Source organism: Nycticebus coucang, chromosome 11 (genome assembly GCF_027406575.1).
Source record: "Nycticebus coucang isolate mNycCou1 chromosome 11, mNycCou1.pri, whole genome shotgun sequence".
Classification (NCBI taxonomy): Eukaryota; Metazoa; Chordata; class Mammalia; order Primates; family Lorisidae; genus Nycticebus; species Nycticebus coucang.
In genome coordinates this window covers 103,454,630-103,474,767 of record NC_069790.1, presented here as the reverse complement: position 1 = coordinate 103,474,767, position 20,138 = coordinate 103,454,630, and the positions used below count along the sequence as shown (strand labels likewise).

The 20,138-nt window shown below is 46.3% G+C and overlaps 1 protein-coding gene across 1 annotated transcript in view; it reads left to right on the top strand.

Annotated features, from left to right (window-relative positions):
* PLXNA4 (plexin A4) overlaps positions 1-20,138 on the top strand; it is a 442,851-nt gene that overhangs the window by 268,103 nt on the left and 154,610 nt on the right. Inside the window, exon 4 of the mRNA XM_053553499.1 lies at positions 149-280. Within this exon, the coding sequence (XP_053409474.1) occupies positions 149-280 (132 nt within the window). The remainder of the gene's footprint in view (positions 1-148; positions 281-20,138) is intronic.

Sequence of the window (20,138 nt, the reverse complement as noted above, 5' to 3'; positions counted from 1 at the left end):
CCATTTCTTTGCCATTCTCATCATGAGGCCTGGGTGACTCCAGGTACTGAGCACTGCTCGGATAGAGCTCACTCTGTCTCCTGGAGTTCAGCTGTGAACAGCACAGGATTGGGACTCACACTGCCTCTCCTTTCTTTCTTCTCCACAGATCCGAGTGGATGGGCCCCGGGGCAATGCCCTCCAATATGAGACTGTGCAGGTGGTGGATCCTGGCCCTGTCCTCCGAGATATGGCCTTCTCCAAGGACCATGAGCAGCTCTATATCATGTCAGAGAAGCAGGTAAGGGTCTCTGGGCTCTGCTGGATGTTCGTCTTGCAGCCAAATGCTGGCCGTGGCTCCTTAGAAACCCAGAGGAGGGGATTGACTCACTCAGCACCGCGGCTGTCTTTTCAGTTGTGCTCCTTGGGCACTAAGGCTGGCTGTGCCCGAGCAGGGAACAGAACATTTAAAGTATCAAAATTTCAGTGAGTCTAGCACAAGTCCACTAACCTCAGAATCGTCATGTGTCTAAGTTCAAGGGCAATGTTTGCTCTCTTTTGAAGAAACATGGTACAGATGCCCAAGTTTGGGGTCCAGATTTTCCTGCACAGAGTATAATCTCCTACCAAGGTCATGTTTCTGGATCCCAGGGGCCTGTGGTAGGTGAGGATTTATTGCCCAGTTAAGGGAGCTTCACTGAAGAGTCAGACAGATGATTCAGAACAGAGAGTCTCTGAGCTGGGATGTGGAGAGTGGGCCCAGAGCCTTCCTGTGTACCCGCAACTCTTTTTGGAACCTCCAGCAACGTCTGTGAAGTCAGCCCAGGAAGGACAGATACAGTGTCAGCTGAGACCAAGTAGGAAGTGCCAAGTTGGGCTTGGTTCTGGAACTCAGCTGGGAACTAAGTAAGTCCGTGAGGGGTCCCTGAGCTCAGGCCAGGAGGCATATGTCTGCAGCAGGCAAGGGAGCAGGTTTCACCCTGGACATTCCATCTATTAAAGGGGGTTTCTTGGAGCACCCTAATTCCACCCCACATGACCTCTGTTCCGCCACCTCTGAGTAGGAAGCTCATTCCTGGAGCCGTCCTTCCAGCCTGTGACTATGTGCGTTAGCTGTGAGTAAGGACTGTTCTCCCCTCTTATTCAGTTTGATTAGAGTGGTACTGAACTCTCTGGAGGACCTTGCTGACAGAGTCTGGATTGTTCTCCTGTCCCCTGTCTGCACAGTGGGGAGATGAATACCACATTATGCCACCCACAGGCTTGTGCCTTGGCAGCCCCCAGCAGCCCCACTGCCTCACAGGCTCAATGACATCATCTCATGGTGTGGGACTCTCCATTCTGGGGCTTCAGCCACAGTGGGACTCATTGTGGTGTCCATGCCGGAGCTGCTTTGGCCTGGGAATGGCCAAGTATGTGGCTGAGCGTGGAGTGATTTTCCTTGGAACCAGGGATCCCAGGATGGAGTCAGGGACTAGCATGAGGCTTCCCTCTGTCTACACTCCTTGATTTCTTAATGAGGTCCCCACTCTCCACTCCCTACCCACCTCTAAGGCCCTGGAAGCTGAGGGGAAGATCTTCATGAGGCATGGAATATTTCAGGGTTCCTTGCCTGACCTGAAAGCCAGAATTTCTGAACCTAGGATTTAACAATAGAAGGTCTTTCAAAGCTGAAAAATATCAGCCCCGTCCGAGAACTGAGTCAGGAGTCTGAGTATTGCTGCCTCCCCTGATGGGCCCATCTGAATCCTTGTCTGCCTCTGTGTCCCCTGCTGCTCCCCTTCCCTGGTGGTGCTGTCCTTACCCTTTGAGCTTGGTGGGAAGCTCCCTGGGAGCTCTGGAGCATGGAGACATTAGAAAGAAAGGTGGGTAGAGGCAGAGTGTTCATCCGTTCAGGGGCTGCCCCTCAGAGGCCGAATGGCCAGCCACCTAAGTCACAATCCCAAGGGCCCCGAAACCTGGGCCAATGCCAGTACCCACTGGGTTTGTGTATTCTTTATGGGAAGTGTTGGTCTCGTACAGCAATTACATGTGCTAGGCTTTGCCTGGGAATCTCTGTGCATGATGCTTGGCTCCACCCTTCACCAAGTGTGATCTCTGATAAGTTCCTAACCTCTGTAAGAGTCAGTACTCTCCACTGTCATATGGAGGTAACGATACTAGGGCAGTGTTGTTCCAAGAATTGAATGAGATAACATACATAGTAAGCTTAGAACCACGGCAGTTGCAGAGCAAGTGCTGGACAAAGAGAGAGCCTCTTATTTTTATGATACTGGTTGTGAGGCAGGGACAGCCATCAAGATTCTGGATGACTCATCTGGGTTGGAGCACATAGGCCTGAGTCAAGGCCCAAGTGGGCAGGGGCAGAGACTCAGTCCCCAGGGAAAGCACATCGAGAGCCCATGGCCTGCAGTACCCACAGGGCATGCAGAGTAGAGCTCAGGGCGAGTGACTTGGTGAATATCCTGGAGACCTATCAGCTCCAGGGCCTGGAGATCACTCTCCCTTCTCATCTGGCTAATTTCTCCTTGTCCTCTGAAACTTGGCTCTGCTCTCACACTCTTCCATGTGCTGTTCCTGACCTGGAATTAGGCACCTCTATAGTCGCTCTTCTCAGACCGGCTGTAATGATGACTTCCGTGTCTCCCTCCCCTGTCAGCAGCTTGAGGGATCGGCACATCTTGCCTGCCTAAACTTCACCTAATCCCTTAATATTTTTTTTTTAATGAATGAATCCCACATGTTTTCACTGAACCAGAATTGAAAAAAGAGAGGCTAACACAAATTATCCACTGCTTATGTTAATTATTAGTTAAATCAATGAATGAATGAACTAATCTAAGCCCATGATTGCTGGGGCTTTAATTCTGCTCATCTGGCTGCATCTATAAATGAAGACTAGAATCCGCTGTAAGACACATGTGCGACTGTATTTCCAGATCTCCGTGGAAGGGCAGTCTCTCCACCCCAAACACAGGGGAGAGACAATCTTTGTAACCCAAGACACCCACACCGATTGAGGGGCACATTTCCCGGCAAGAGTGTCACATAAGAGAACTGGTGGCAGAGAATGCCCTTCCTGTTTAGATAACGTCCTGTTTCCTCTCTTTGATCTTTTGGGAGCTACAGTGGGGTCGTAACCTGAAGAAACTTCTGGTCCCAGTGTATCTGATAGGGACCCTGAGGAGGAACAAGGCAATGACCAGTGGGGAGAGACGACAGAATGAGCAGGATTGGGCGGCTTGTGAGCACTTCCCAAGTGGACGCAGTGGACCTGCACAGACACCTGCCACCATCAATGGCTTCTCATCATTCTCACTTTTGGCATGAGACCCAAGCTCCTGGCAGAGCCCCCTTGGCCCCGTGCTGTGACTCCACCCCCACCTTGGCAAATTCATTTTGTGACCTTGTATGCTGGCTCCTGAGCACCAGCGCACAGGTCTCTATTCTTGCTAAGTTCCTTCCTACCACAGGACCTTTGCAGATACTGTTTCCTCTACTGGGAAGACTGTCTCCAGTTCTTCTTATGCTTTTGTTGAAACATCATGTCCTCAGAGAAGCCTCCCCTGACCACCCTGTGTCCCCTACCCTGCCATTTTGGTTCCTTCCTATTACAACTTTCTATTTATTGTCTTCTGTTCCCCATCTTTGTGCACTAGCATCTAAGCTACTGGAGGGCAGGGACCTTGTCTGTCTCTATCATTAGCTGTGTCCCATACCTGGAAGATGACCTTGCTCAGTACACTCTTGTGGAGTTAATAGGAGTGGAGGGCCTTGGGACCTCATTGCTTGTGATGAAGAACAGCCCTTCTTTGAGAGCTTTGTGATTCTCAGTGAGGCTGAGACAATGACTGAAGACCTAAACAGAGACAGCAGGACTGAGTTTTACTAAAAACCAGCTAGCTTTGGTTTGGTCAACATCTCAGCAAGCTCTGGGGTGTGAGGCCAAGGAAGCTGGGGCTGTTCTCTCATCTAAAGCTCATCCATCCCTTCTTATTTGGGGGTTCTTCATGAATAGTGGTGCTGGTCTCCGCTACATCCACTCTCCCTCCAGTCCACTTGATTCTACAATGGAGGACACCAAGTGCAGGAAGGAGATTTGCACAGCCAGGGGAAATATTTGGCATCATAGTTCGGTCCTTGTGAAACAAGTAATGAATTCATAGTTAAAGAAGGTTCTAGAGAGATCAACTGACTTTGTCTCCCCACTTCTGTTTGAAATATCTCTGGGGTTTCAGTGTAACTTAGTTCATACACTGAAAGAGGCCAGCTCTCGGCATGAGAAATATGGGTGGACAGTGGAGAGGAAGGGGTGAGGGGTGTCTGCCTGGAGGTGGAGAATGGAATGTGTGCGTGTGTACACATATGCGTGTCTGTGCTCACAAATGCTGTGTTTTCTGGCCCCAGACAAGTTACTAACTCTCCCAGCACCTCATGTATTCGATGTTCACAGATATTTACTGAGCACCTGCTAAGTCAGGCATTCTCTTAGGTGCTATAGATTATTCCATGGGGATCGACAACATCCCTGTCCTCATAGAGATTATGTTCTGAGCACAGAGATAGGCAATGAACGGGAGCACTAGCGAATGAGTGGGTGACTCATTCAGGTCATAGTAAATGCAATGAGAAATTCAACCAACCGAAGAGGAATAAAGTGATGGCCAAGAAAGTGGTTGGGAATGCTCTTTTCAAGATGGTTGGCAGAAAAATCCTCCCAAAGAGGGAAGTATTGAGCAAAGGGGGGAGTCAAATAAAGTGACAGGAGGGGACTGTCAGGGGAGAAGGTTCTAAGCAGAAGGGACAGCAAGCACAAAGGCCCGGGATGGACGCGTGATGCAGAGTGTCTGAGGACGCTGGGGAAGGGCTGCTTTGGAAGCAGAAGGGGTGGCAGAGGCGATGGAGAGAGGCCAGCTCAGATGGCACCGGCCCATGTACACCCGGAGAATGGGGATATAGTAAACAGTATCAGTGATCCACAGGGATAGCGTGGGTTCAGTGACACTTTGCACGTAAAACGTGCTTAGTTCAGCATCTGGTAGCAAGAAATCATTCAGCAAACCTTAGCTATTAGCTGGATTATTTGCAAACTGCATAATTCTATGGCTGGGACATTGTTTCCACATTACAATGGTAAGCCCCTCTCTGAGCACACTCAGCAAGCCCTGGTCCCAGGCACACTTCTTCTTGGGACATGTGAGCGTGCACTGCCTGGTGTCAATGTCATTCTGTCTTACTATACCTGGCTCCGTCGGTAGTGTGCTTTTTCCTTTCTCCAGCATGAATCTGGGTATCTCTCTGGCGTGCATGTCCATGTGTCGGGGAGTGTGTGCACATGCAGACAGGCACACGCTGTCCCCTTTGCCTGTCCCTGTCTGTGTCTTTGTGAGCCGCCTCCTTGTGCGTGTGTGTGTGTACACGTGTGGAATGTGCTCACTGAACACCAGGACTCCACGGGAAAGTCTGTGCACACAGAGACCGGAGTGCTAACAACCTGCCAGGCCAACGCGTAGGAAGTGAGGGGAGATGTCTGTGCAGCAGCTAGATGAGGACACGGGGTGGCAGCTGGGGCTGTCGCTGTGTGCAGCCCCCACGGGGGGAGAAGCACCTGTCCCCAGACAGGGAAAGTCTCTTCTCTGAGAGGCCCCAAAGGAAATGGCAGATTCCTCGGTATATTTTGATGTCTCTGCTGTCACACACACCAGCCCTTCCCTGCCTGAGAGCCACGGGCCTCCAGCGCAAGTTTCTGTTTGGGGGACCCCCTGTTAGTCACGTCTGGGCCTAAGCCATCTCTCTGGGAGCGCTGTTCACTGACTCTTGTTGGTGGTACATCTGTGTCCAGGTGCCTGGGGATGCTTGCAGCCTGCCCCTTCATGCCTCAGCTGTGATCCGGGACACGGAGGCCTGTGAGGGCTGAGGAAGTAGGCTGGCGGTGGATTGCCTGCAGACCGCGGTTACCTGGGAAGGCGGCTCTGCCTGGCTCTTTTCAGTATAATCCCGCAGTGAAGCAGTGAGGACCCCCTGGCTTTATAATGCACTCCCAGGCCTTATTCCCTCAAGAATCATTCTCTGTGCTCTCTCCTACTATGGGCCCAGCACCAGTGAAGGTATTAGGAACACAGCAGTGAAGAATCACAGAACTACCCCATGGGTTTAGCAAGAGGACGCAGCCAGAAGGAATGAATAGGAGAGACAAGTCAGAGAGTAAGTTAGCAGGTGGTAAGAGCTCCGGAAAGACGGAGTGGAGCCGGTTACGTGGAAGCAGGAGCCCTAGCGCCAGTGGAGGGCTGTGTTTGAATACAGTGGTGGGAGGGGGTCTTACGGGGCAGAGGCATGCAAGAGGTGAAGGGCTGGCCTGTGAATGTTTCCCAATCTCTCTATTTCTTTTCAAGTTCCTTGCTTGGATTGTGAACTTGAGAGATGGTTAGTTAAGCCTGCTCTTTGGAAGGGAGGACAGGAGAGGAAGAAGGGTGTCGTGACTACGATTTTTACCTTGTTCAGAGTTCCAGAAGGAAGCATAGTTCAAGGGGAAGGTTGTATTTTGCTCCAAGAAAAGTTTGTACCACTCAGGCTCAGGACCCCCAGGTGAATGGTGCCTCTGCTAGCAAACCCCTGTGTGATGAGGGGATTATTACAGCCTCTGTCTGGCCTGGTGTCTCTCCCAAGATGTTCTGAGGGCAGCTCACTGGTGGGTGAGCTTGGAGGCCTGCCGACATCAATTTCATGCACGTTGCTGTTACGGAGAGAGTTTCTGCAGCCCAAGGCGATGGGCTTCTGCAGGAATGAGTCCTGCCTTCTTGACGCGGGGTCCTCTTGGGTTTAACATGTCTCCAGGCATGTCTGCCGGTGACACAGCCAGCTTTCTCTGCCATCCTTTCTGCCCCTGCAGGGAACTGAGCTGTATGTTCTAGTTTATGTTTGGATGGCTGACACGGTGACAAGCCCATGTGGATGTTTGCTCCTGGCACCCAGGCTGGGGACGGTGTCTGGTGGCTCCTGGGGGAGCAAACTTGAGCAGAGGTCTGAGAAGTGAGTGACAGGACACAGTGCCACCTTGAGCATTAACAGAAAGGGAAAAGCTGTGGCAGCGTTCCACCCACTTACACTTGGCTGGAAGCCTTCCCATTTGTCTGGAGTGGATCCCGAAGGTTCCAGCATGTCATCACTGAGAACATCTTCCCAGTCAAGGCAGAACATCTCCATCTTACCACGCAGAGCCAGAGGGACCCAGAAAGGAGCGATGACTTCCCTCCCTGGTTTCCTGCAGTCAGTAGGGGCTGGCAGCCTGGGCTTTCTGTTGGATCCTAAAACCTTGGGCCTGGAAAGCCCTCCGGGAGTATCTGGCGCAATAGTCTCCTGACAGTTTCCTGCTGCCCTTTCCCTCCTACGACTGGTGTGTAAGCTGAAGCCCAGAGAAGTGCTCAGTGTGCCCAGAGTCACACAGCAAGCTGGGAGAGGGCTCAGCCCCTCCAGCAACCCCTCCCCAGCCCCCACTTGCAATAAGGAATATGGGGTTGTCTGTGGGAGCAAGATACACTAGCCATTTTTTGTGTTCACAGCAGGAAATTTACACACCCCACTTGCAATGCTAGACCAGCCCTAGAAGGCAGAGGAGAGGAATGGAGCAGTGCAGGTGTGGCCAGAACTCAGAATGCCCCTCGGCCCCGTGAAGGAGGTCCTTGGATTTAGCCTTCCTCAGTTCCAGCCTGATGCAAGTTAGGACAAGAGCCCTTTTACGGTACCTCGGGCATCTTAGGTATGCAGAGCTCCAGGCAGCACCAGTCTCGCCTCACAGAGGAAGTAGGCAAAGAAGAAGCCACCAACCCTCTGTCCTTTCCCAGCAGATGTCCTTTTGTGTGGCTACTCCTGTAGGCAGAAAAGCCTCTGACCTCTGATCGTTATCACGATAGCAGCCTGCCCGTGCTCAGACAGACCATCAGGGTGACTAGAGGCAGGGGGTACGCAGGATGGAGACCATGGGGTGGGCATAACTAGACTGTGAACTTGGCTTTTCATCCTGACCTTCAGTACTCACCAGCTCTGCCACCCAACCAACTCACTCAAGTAGTTTGTGCTTTGGATTCTTCATGTATAAAATGCAAATGGGAATAACTACCTTTCAGAGCTTTTAAAATTAAAGTTAATGTATGTAAAGTGCCTGGCGCATGGTTGGTGCTTAGAGAGCTCTGGATGGTGTCGCTGTCATCATTATCATTACTCTTATTACTGCGAGGCGAGGTATTGTGTTCAGGGTAGGGGTGCCTGGACAATCGACTTCTTGGTGGCTAAAGGCCAGTTCAGCTCCAGGCACCAGCCACGAGGGACTCCCTGCCTCCCCCACCTGTTCTGAAGCCCCTGGGTAAACACTAAGGTAGAGACTCCCTTCATACTGACGAGCCCTGCCTTCTAGGGCTTGGAGGGGCCAGGAGGTGCTCTCCCATCTGCTCAGGGACAGCTGTCACCTTGACAGGGCTCTGTGGGGTTTCATTTGTAATTCCACTTCCACGGTGGGGAAGGAACTTGAACCACTGGAGTCTAGTCCCATGGAATACTTGAAGTTAGCCGAGACTGGACAGCTGAAAAGGCTTCTGGCACCACACCTTCAGGGGAAAATGGCAATGGTGTGTTCCCTTCTCTCTGTCCCAGCCAGAGAAGAAGAGCCAGTATGTGCCGGCAGAGCAGGGGTGGGCGAGGGAGGGGCTGGAGTGGGAGCAAAGACGGGAAATCCAAGGGCCGCTGTTTAGGGACAGCTGTGGCCTTGCTCTAATCCTCAACTCGATTAAGCATCTGTCTCCAGGAATTGCCCCAACAGTCACCGTGTCTTCTCTGAGCTTAGCACCAATGTCCTGGTACTTTTGTGGCTCTAAGGGCCATTTTTAAAGACACCATGTGTAATATTCTACTTAGCAGCAAGGAGGAGATGCCATAGGGTGGACAGACAAGAACAGAGGCTGCCCCTCTGCCCCATGTCAGCTCCCTCTCCTACTATGCTGTGTCTACGTATTAAGAGCCCCCTGTATGCCCAGCGCAGGGCTAGGTATTGTGCAGAATAAGAAGGGCAGAGGGAAGGCCCTGCTCTGGAAGCTAAGGGGAAAGAAAACTCTAGCTTGATGAACATGGAAATGAGTGTGGTCCTTCCTTCCTCATGGATGCCTTTCTTGTGGAAAGGGAAAAAAAAGATGTCAGCTCAAAAGGCACATTCTCCCCGTGCCTTTGGATGGGTTATTACAATACAAGGACTCTGGTCTAGAGGCCAGAGCTTTTAGGATGCTTCCCAAGACTACCCCTAATCCTCAGGTTCCTCAGTGGTGGGGAGCTCTTGTCTGCCTCACCCTTCTCACAGAGGCTGGGCGTTGGTGGAGGCTGACTCTCAACCCCAGCCCCACTCCCCTGTCTGCTAGTAAGGTATCTGAAAGGAAGTGATTGAATTCCACGAGGACTGCTTCACTTGCACTTGAGTTCCATAGAAAAGAGACTGGTAATATTGATACTTAAGTAAACTGTGTACTCAGTTTGAATATTAATGGGACATTTTCCAAAGTAAATAGATGCACACTAATGTATGCCATTGTTCAAGATGACTTGTCGGCGTGAGTGGTGTCCCATGACTTTACCAAATGCAGTATAAGTATAAAAGGAGAAATTACAGATGGCATTTATTCACGTGATTCTTAGGAGGCCACTGCATTTCAAACGTCACAAGAAGGCAATGGAGACATGAATTTGAAACTGACTCAGAGATGTGTGCCAGGGGTTCAAGGGGATGCATAAGGGTTGAGGGAGACTCTCTAGATACTTATTTAGAGAAGGTTCAGTGAAACAATGAAGAGTAAGGAAACAGGTTCCAAGGACGTCCTCCTCCAGAAGAACTTGGGCTGGCGCTGAAGGCTTCCCAGTTAGATACTGATGACCTGAAGGGCGGAGTCCAAGCTGGAGCCAGTGGCCCTGCGTCCTGGTTCTGGCTCTGCCACTTGCCCTTGGGCAGGTTATTTAACCTCTGGGTAATTCAGTTTCCTCATGAGAGAGTGGGAGTGTGCTGGTGCACGTTGACTGAGTAGGACAATGAGTAAATTAGAAAAGTGCGTGGAATTCTTAGCGCAGTGCCTGGCATGTAATAAGAGCTCAGAAAGCCTTAGCTTTCATCTCCAGAGTTTTCAGAATGCTCACAACTATTATAAGAGTGTCTATATTTTATTGAAAAATTATCCACCTATAATATTTTTCTTCCATCATTCATAAAATCTCTTATAGCTTCTGGGGCATATTAGGCCCCCAGTGTTTTGGTTCCAAGAGTGAGAGAGAGCAGACCACAAGGCCTTCATCAGCCACACAGGTACTGAGGTCCCTCAGAGGTCCCTGTGGACTGACAATGCCCCATTCATTTCCTGGAGACAGTACCGTGGGTGGAGTGGGCTGGTCACTGCCCATGCCTGAGGTTACCTTCAGAGAAAGAGAAAGGCCCTTCTAGAGAAAAGTCAACACCCCCAAGCTACTTTTAATCCACAAGACTAAAGAATAAACAGCTACTCTCAGTAAGGTGAGAGAATCTCCCTCCCACCCTAGTGCAGGCTTAACCATTGCTTAGTCCAGCATTGCCCAAATTTTATTTCTCAGAGCCAAAATTTTCCAGAATATCAGATTCCTTTGGTCAAATCAGAGGTGAGCAGATAACTAGACCAGCATTTTATAGAACGTTTAGTATGAAAATGGGTATTAGGAAACTCCAAGCTACAGATTGGATGGTCCTTTTAGAGATAATGTCTCCCAAACTCACAGGCTTAACAGGAGTGCCCAGTGGAACTGGCAGATGTGGAATCTTCCCTGGGAAGCCTTAATTATCTTTTCCTATCTCTTCTGGTTTCCACTCCCTTCTCTGTTGCTGGTCTCCCTGACACGTGGGCACAGGCTGAGCGCTCCATCTCCACTCTTATGATTTCAGGGAAAGATTTCTTTCTTTTTTTTTTTTTTTTAGGTATTTTATTTATTTATTTTTAATTTTTTTATTAATATTAAATCATAGCTGTGTACATTAATGTGATCATGGGGCACCATACACTGGTTTTATAGACTGTTTGACACATTTTCATTGCACTGGTTAACATAGCCTTTCTGGCATTTTCTTAGTTATTGTGTTAAGACATTTACATTCTACATTTACTAAGTTTCACATATACCCTTGTAAGATGCACTGCAGGTGTAATCCTACCAATCTCCCTCCCTCCACCCACCTCCCCCCTCCCTCCCCTCCCTCTCCTCTTTCCCCATATTCTTAGGTTATAACTAGGTTATCGCTTTCATGTGAAAGCCATAAATTAGTTTCATAGTAGGGCTGAGTACATTGGATACTTTTTCTTCCATTCTTGAGATACTTTACTAAGAAGAATATGTTCCAGCTTCATCCATGTAAACATGAACTGAAGTCTCCATCTTTCTTTAAGGCTGCATAATATTCCGTGGTGTACATATTCTGAGGAGTCTGTTGTTATTTCATCTTTGTCATTTCTGATTGATGAGATTAGAGATTTTACTCTTTTTTTCCTGGTTAGGTTAGCCAAAGGTTTATCTATTTTATTGACCTTTTCAAAAAACCAACTTTTTGATTTATTGATCTGTTGTATAATTATTTTGTTTTCAATTTCAATGAATTCTGCTCTAATTTTGGTTATTTCTTTTCTTCTACTGGGTTTGGGGTTGGAATGTTCTTCCTTTTCCAGTTGCTTGAGCTGTCCCATTAAGTTGTTAACTTCCTCTCTTTCCATTCTCTTGAGGAAGGCTTGCAGTGCTATGAATTTCTCTCTTAAGACTGCCTTTGTGGTATCCCAGAGGTTCTGATAATTCATGTCTTCATTGTCATTTTGTTCCAAAAATTTGGCAATTTCCTTCTTAATCTCATCTCTGACCCAGCTATCATTCAGCATAAGGTTATTTAACTTCCATGTTTTTGTATGAGTATGCAGATTCCTGTTGTTACTGAGTTCAACTTTTATTCCATGGTGGTCCGAGAAGATGCAAGGAATAATTTCTATTCCTTTAAATTTACTGAGGTTAAACTTGTGTCCTAAAATGTGATCAATTTTGGAGTATGTTCCGTGGGCTGATGAGAAGTATGTGTATTCATTTTTGTTGGGATGAAATGTTCTGTAGATGTCTGCTAAATCCAAATGTTGGATGGTTAGGGTTAAATCTAAAATTTCTTTGCTCAGCTTCTTATTGGAGGATCGATCCAACACTGCCAAAAGAGTGTTGAAATCTCCAACTATTATGGAGCTGGAGGGAATCAAGTTGCTCATGTCTGTTAGAGTTTCTCTTATAAATTGAGGTGCATTCTGGTTAGGTGCATAGATATTAATAATTGAAATCTCATCATATTGAGTATTACCCTTAACAAATATGAAGTGACCATTCTTATCCTTCCCTACTTTTGTTCATTTAAAGCCTACGAAGGGAAGAATATTAGAATGACTGCATATCTCTCTGCTGAAACTTTTCAAGCCAGAAGAGGGTGGTCATCGACTTTTAATCTCCTAAAGCAAAATAACTTTCAACCCCGGATTCTGTATCCAGCTAAACTGAGTTTCATTTATGATGGAGAAATTAAATACTTTAATGACATTCATATGTTGAAGAAATTTGCCATAACCAAACCAGCTCTTCAGGATATTCTCAGACCTATCCTCCATAATGACCAGCCCAATCCTCTACCACAAAAGTAAACTCACTTAGAAACTTTTGATCAGACTCTAACTTCCACAGTGATGAAAGGATTAAAAATGTCCACTGGACTTTCAAAAAACTCAATTCCCAAAATTTTACCAGACTTATCAATATTCTCCATTAATGTGAACAGCTTAAACTGTGCTCTAAATAGGCACAGGTTAGCTGACTGGATACAAAAACTCAGGCCAGATATTTGCTGCATACAAGAGTCACATCTTACCTTAAAAGATAAATATAGACTGAGGGTGAAAGGATGGTCATCCATATTTCAGGCAAATGGTAATCAGAAAAAAGCAGGTGTTGCAATTCTATTTGCAGATACAATAGGCTTTAAATCAGGGAACAATTTCAACCAGCTCCCCAGAGCTATCCCTGGGGGCAGCTGTTATCTCTCTGGCTCACTGATGTCTGGCTCACTCACACTCACATAAACTGCTAGGACTGTAACTCTATCCTGGGGAGCCCTTTTCAGCGCTGAGCTTAGTGCCCAAGACTTAATCTATAATTCTCTGTTCTTCTCTAAGAAAAGCCACACAGTTTATTAAAATTATTAAGATTCTACTTCTTCTTCTTCTTTTTTTTTTTTTTTTGTAGAGACAGAGTCTCACTTTATTGCCCTCGGTAGAGTTCCATGGCGTCACACGGCTCACAGCAACCTCCAACTCCTGGGCTTACGCGATTCTCTTGCCTCAGCCTCCCGAGTAGCTGGGACTACAGGCGCCCGCCACAATGCCCGGCTATTTTTTTGTTTCAGTTTGGCGAGGGCAGGGTTTGAACCTGCCACCCTCGGTCTGTGGGGCCAGTGCCCTACCCACTGAGCCACAGGCGCCACCCAAGATTCTACTTCTTAACTACTGTCGTCATTCAGAATTACATAGCTCTCACCTGGAATTAATGTATTAAGTCACTTTGCATCTTCTCAGATAGTTCTTCATTTAGGGCCATGGTTTTACTCTCAAATACTTAATTCTCTATCTTCAACATTTAACACCGGGTGCCGACAACCCAATATCTTCAAAGTCACAAAGATCTGGGGGAGGCTATTTTTTTCCTGTTTTGCTCCAGAATCTCAAAGACCAAACTCCAAAGCCCTGAGGTGTCTTTTTGCTTCTCGGTGTTGTGTACTTTCTTGTCAAGTGGTGCTAAGAACACTCCAATGGGGCAAGGGAAGAAACTATTAGAACTTCTATTATTTTTAATTTTCTATTTAAGTAAGAAACTGGGCTTTACTCCTATTTAATAGATGGTTGCTACTGGCTACTGTTCCGCTCTCATGTCAGTCACCAAGGCACACAGGTGCACAGGGTCCTCCTCTCAGGGGGCTTAACACTACCATTCTTACTGGCTGATTCCATTTCAAAATATTACAACACATTTGCAATTCATACGTGGCAGATATTATCAATGTTGTACAAACAATCCTTTAGGTAGAATCTTTGTGATACTCTGAAATAACATGGAAGTGACCGTGAAAATTTTTCATACAATACAGAAGTTTGCTGCTTATGGAAACGTAATTAAATGTTTTCCTTTTAAAAGCCCCCATTTGCTGACCTTTTCAATTCCTATAAGCAGCTGTCAGAGTGTACCACTTTGTTGATAACTTTGAGGAAATTAACACTTAATCTTTCCCTCCAATATAAAGGTAATGCATTCAGAATGGCATGGAGAGATGGGGGGAAAAGGATGTTTAGAAATATTTTCATCATTATGTGATTTTGTTGCTGATAATAAGTAAGTGTGACATTTAAAAAATTTATGTCTAAAAACTTTTAAAACTTGGAAACAGAATCTTCTACCTACTTAAAAGTTCTCCAAATGAAGTGTTTCAGAGAATTTTGACCCATTTGTTAAAAGACGTAAAATTTCAGCACCTTCCGATTAGTCGTGAGAGCTGATTGACATCAGAAAAGACGGAAGCCAACTAACTGAATTTCAACAACAGTTTTTGCATAATTGGTGCATGAAACTGTAAAAAGAAACTATCTTGATTTATTCAGCATAGCCAACAATGCACTTTTTTGCATTGCTGTGTATGAGGTGTCCTTTCCAGTATGACAACCATTACTGCGAAGTATTGAAAGAAATTGAACCCTAGACCTTAGAACCTTGTATCACTAAGTGCTAAATACATATATTTACAAATAATAATGAAGCCAATTCTAACTCACATTCTTAGCAGTATAATGATTTTCTTAATGACAGCAAAATGTTTTATATCACTCATTAATAAAATAAAAATTAGGATGCTATTTTATCTTTATCTCACATCTTTATTTTCTAATTTTCTGTATGTTTAATAATGCAAGATGTGAGTAAGAAGAACATATATATTATTTATAAATAAATATATGTGCCTGGCAGGTGCATGCTCAAAAGAATTTTTTACCATGAGTTGTACAATCAAAACCAGTTAGAAACCTTTGGCTATTGCAGTATGTAACTGGCAACTTGTTATAAATTAACTTTATCTCAATGTCTGATTTTCTCTTTCTTGTTATCTTCTGAAAGTGTCTTCTTTGTACTAAGAGTTTGTTGTTTAGAGTCAGCTCAGAAGTTCTTAAAGTTCACCGTACGCTGGGGTAGAGAGAGGGTGTGTGGTCAGTTTTATTCTCAGCTGTTTACCTTATGCCTTCTAGATCATTCACGATCTCAAATCCCCAATCCCTGAAGAGTTTCCATGGGAGTAGCCAGAGGAATTGGCCATGTTGCTGACAGATAAGAAATCCCCAGACAGGCAGACAGCATTTGGAGGCTGTGACCATTAACACTGGTAGGGAAGCTTCTTGTACACATGTAAATGCAGCCAGAAAGAGTTTGGAGCTTGAGAGAAGTTTTCAGAGATGGAAACCTGTCAGTCCAGGGTTCGTCTTGTTGCATCTCTCACTTCCCCTTCATTTCTCTGTTCTTTTTATTTCATTCCCATTTGTTCCTTTATCCCATTCATTTTCTTTAATTTTTGTTTATATCCTTCTCACCTTCCCCCATATTTTTATCTCAATTCCTTATCTCACTCTTCTCCACATTCACTTCCCACTCTCCGAGTCTCGGAGGAGGGAGGGAGAGCTGAAATAGGGTCAAGCCAGTGTTTTTCAAACCACTGGTCATGACACATTAGTGGGTCAAGAAATCAATTTAGCGGGTCACAAAATCAATTTAAAGGGTCATGACTAGAATTCTTTTTTAATGGAATAGAATAAAATCGAATAGAATGGTGTCCATCAAACACCATAAGGATAAGTAGTATTTGTGAAACTACATACATGCACATATCTGTGTCCCGGGCTGCCAGTGTAAGACATACCTCTAGTCGTGAGCCGTGGTCAGAATGCAAGCTGCTGGTCTAGGGAGGAGTGTTAGGTATGCTGCCAGCGCATTCCCTTCAGCTTTGGACATCCAATTCACATTTCAAGCTGCGCAAATGCCATCATCTGTCCCACTGCAGTTTTTATTTAAGTGATTTCTCAATTTCAACAATTTGGCTTCAACAATTATTTGCTGACGATTCAGTATGGGAGCTGTGCAGTCGCTGAGAAGGCATTGGACACAGGATAAAGCCAAATGGATTCTAGTTCTTTTTTTTTTTTTTTTTTTTGTAGAGACAGAGTCTCACTATGTCACCCTCAGTAGAGTGCTGTGGCCTCTCACAGCTCACAGCAACCTCCAACTCCTGGGCTTAAGCGATTCTCTTGCCTCAGCCTCCCAAGCAGCTGGGACTACAGGCGCCCGCCACAACGCCCGGCTATTTTTTGGTTGCAGTTTGGCCGGGGCGGGGTTTGAACCTGCCACCCTCGGTATATGGGGCCGGCGCCCTACCGATTGAGCCACAGGCGCTGCCCATGGATTCCAGTTCTTGACTTGTGAGGTCTTGACTTCCGAGTCTCAGTCTTCTCATTTGTGGGTTTGATCAACACTTTCCAACCTGTGCTACGTTAAGGCACGTGTGCAAAATGAATGTATTTGTCTTTGTGCAGCAAAGGGGGTGATAGGGGGCCCCTCGTGATCGGAGGGGACGAAGCTCTGAGGGTGTGTCCTCAGGCATTTTCTAGCTGCCCAGTGGCTGAAAGAGTTCCTTTGGCAGCACACTGATGTCCCATCCCCTCCCCTCACGAGTAGAAGTACCATCCGGGTGACCATTATACACCCTGTAGGCCCAGAAATCTTTGTCCCTGTATCTCTGTGCATAGGTCCCTATGCTGGGGACATGCACGGGTGCATAAGACAAACCCTGTGCCCTCTAGAAGTGTACTACTTAGTGACTGTCATCACCACCCGCAGTTTGCAAGAGACACCGCATGGCGCAGGGCCAGCTGAGTCTCGTTCAACCTTCCTTTCTAGCGGCCTCTCCTTACCTGCAGCCCTGATACTTGAAAGTTTCCTTTCTCTCTGTGGGAGATGGACATGACCCTGCACTGCTTTCCAATCTTGGTATTTCTTAGTTATAGACATAAACCTGAGGCAATTCAAGATGAGAGGGACAGACTCCAATGGTTCCCCAAATGCCAAATTCTGCTGCATTCACTGTGTGCACCGAAGGGGAAAAAACTAATTACTACTTTTCTAAAGAGCTGAGCATGGGTGGATGTGCCCTTGATAGTGGCCAGCAGAAATGCTTCTTACAAACCATTTTCCCCATGTAGCCTCGGGCGAGCCTCTCTCTCCTAGAGCCATTGCTGCCCTGTGGACCCCTACTCCGGGCCATTAGCGAAGAGGCTGGTCATTATTAACTAGTTGGCATTGACTAATGACACGGAGGGGTTTTTTGGCCACGCATGGGCTGATGGAAGGCACTTAGTTGACCCCTGGAATTTGGAGTTTATTCTGGCATGAAAACAAAGAAATAAATGAGAGAAATGAGCAAGAGACCCCTGTGGTTAGACACACTGGCTAGAGAGAGCGCAACAGCCTGCGCCTCCAACCCGGACCACTCTCACCAGAAGAGCCGCACCTCTTGGTTATTCCTCCCAGAATCTGGCACGGCTCCTTTTGGGCTTGTGAGATGAGAAGAGAGACTTCTTCCTTTCTCTGCTCTCTTAATCCTGGCACCCCAGAAAAAGGGAGTGTCTATGCCACATCTTGGGTACTAAAGAAAATTCTGAAATTCAGGTTGTATGTAAGAGAGCCATTCCTTAAGAGTGTGTGTGACATGTACAGGGGAATCTTTCTGCGTGGATAATAACTCTTTAACATGTTATGCATTTATTTCCTTGCTCAGGTCATATATAATATTTGCACTTGCTATTAAGAGATAGCCTTTCAACTTAATAACCACTATTGTTCACCTCTTAGAGGGTTTGACGAGCTGTAATCCAAATGCAGTCGGCCACCAGTTTTTTAGAGATAAAGTTTTAGTAAAAACTGCTGATGCCCATTCTCTTACATAGGGCCTGTGGCTGCTTTTACCACACTGGCAGAATTGTGTAGTTGAGACAGAGGCTTTATGACCTCTGAAAAGTCTCAGATACCCTGTTTCCCAAAAAATAAGACAGTGTCTTATTTTAAGGCGTGCTCCCAAAGATGCGCTAGGTCTGATTTTCAGGGGACGTCTTATCTTTCCTGTGAGTAGGTCTTATTTTCGGAGGATGTCTTATTTTCGAGAAAACAGGGTAGTATTGATTTATATATCCATACTTTTATATTCTCCAGTCTGTGCTTTGTGGTTGATGAAATCAATTTAACAATGTTTTATAGTCAGTGCCTTCAGTGTCCTAAAAAAAATTTCCAGAAGCTTTGAATTTTAGCCATTAAGTTCAAATCTATAACACATTTTGAATTCACTTTTGTGTATAGTAGAAAGTATTAAAGTTAATCCTTTTTCTTGTAAAAAATAAAAAGGAAAGTCTCAGATAGAACCCCTCTGGCCTTTTGTAGAAGATACTGTGGTTTCTCTACAGTAGTGTTAAAATCCAAGGTCAGGGAAGAAAAGGGTAGGAATGAAACAAGGCTAGGGCAGGCTTCTTGTCTTCAGGGAGGTCACAAATTTATTTGGGAAAAGGATCTTAAACATCAAGCATAAGATGCCAACAGTTGCCCATCTCCTAGGCAGCCACATCATGTCTGTCCTCCCTCCTGGGCCTCTGCTTTTGTCCCTCTGTCTGTCCAGGACACTCTATGACTCATCTCCCCAGGGAAATCCTGCATGTGGCTCAGAGCCTGTGCTCTGGGTGGCATCATCCTCACAGGCCACCTCGAGACTGTCCCTTCCTGCAGTGTAGAGACCAAAAAGGTCTCATATTTGTCTTGTAGCAACCACGGGAGCTGAAAGGTGATTTGTACTCAGTAAGCGTTTGGTGCATTTAAATGAATCTTCACATTGATTTGGGGGAGATGGGAGAAATTTATATGAAATAACATCCTCTTCACCAGGTCAAATTCATGAGATCAAAATTCCCCCATCTCACCTCAGTCAAGACCTTGGTTTTGGCTTTGAGCCAAAGTGCCAAGGATCTCTGAAATAATTAAGCCTTCCTGGTAATTGAGTTCTAAGCCAGTCACTGTTTTTGAAAAATATTCATGCAAAAATGTTTTCCTTGTAGGGAAAAAGGAGCCAAGTGACTCCTTCCTGTCCTGCTGTCTCACATATATCTCCTAAATCCCACCATCACACAAAAGAAATTTTTTTAAAAAATCAAAATGAGAACAATAATTTTATGTGACAGGAGTATTTATATGGCCTGTGTCCCCATGATGAATCCATCCAGCACTCAGCACCTCCCCCACATGCCAATTCATAAATCAGGAAATGCTATTACCCACTGGCCAGAAAGACAGGCCCAGCCCCAGCACAGAGGACTCATTTCAGAGGCAGCAGCCCCATTTCCAGGGCAGAAATGAGTTCAGAAAATCCACCTGGCTATCTAGAGGGGGGAGAAATGTCTTTTCCTCAATAAATAATCAGTCTTTTCGTCCTCAATCCCTTTTCCCCTAGAAATATGTAGAATTTGTGGCACAGATCTTTGCCGTTCCACAGAAATAATCCTAACAGGGCTGACTAGACTGGAGTGGGCAGAAGGCAGGAGCGGGAACAGGGGGTTGCCGGCAGATTTCCTGGGAAATCTTTCCTATTAGCTTCAATGCAGTTCATGGATAAACAGCTTAGAGACAATCTAGGGAGAGTCCTCCTTTCTGGGCATTCCTCCTACAAACCCCCCCAAGGACAGGCAGGGAGCCAAGGGGAACGGCGGGGAGGGAGGCCCGGATGGCAGAAAGGCTGGGAGAAGTGTAGGAGGGAGTCTCTAGATTTGTCAGGATTCCACTAATGTCATCCTCGTACACTTCATTTTTCATCTCAATGGATGCATTTGGAATGGGGAGCGGACAGAAAGAGAGTTCCAAGAGAAGAAAGGAGAGGAGAGAGTGAGAGGGCAGTGACAGGGAAATCTTCTGGAGGTGTGGTCAATTTTAGAAATTCTTCACTCACATTTCCTGGACAAATAATGGGG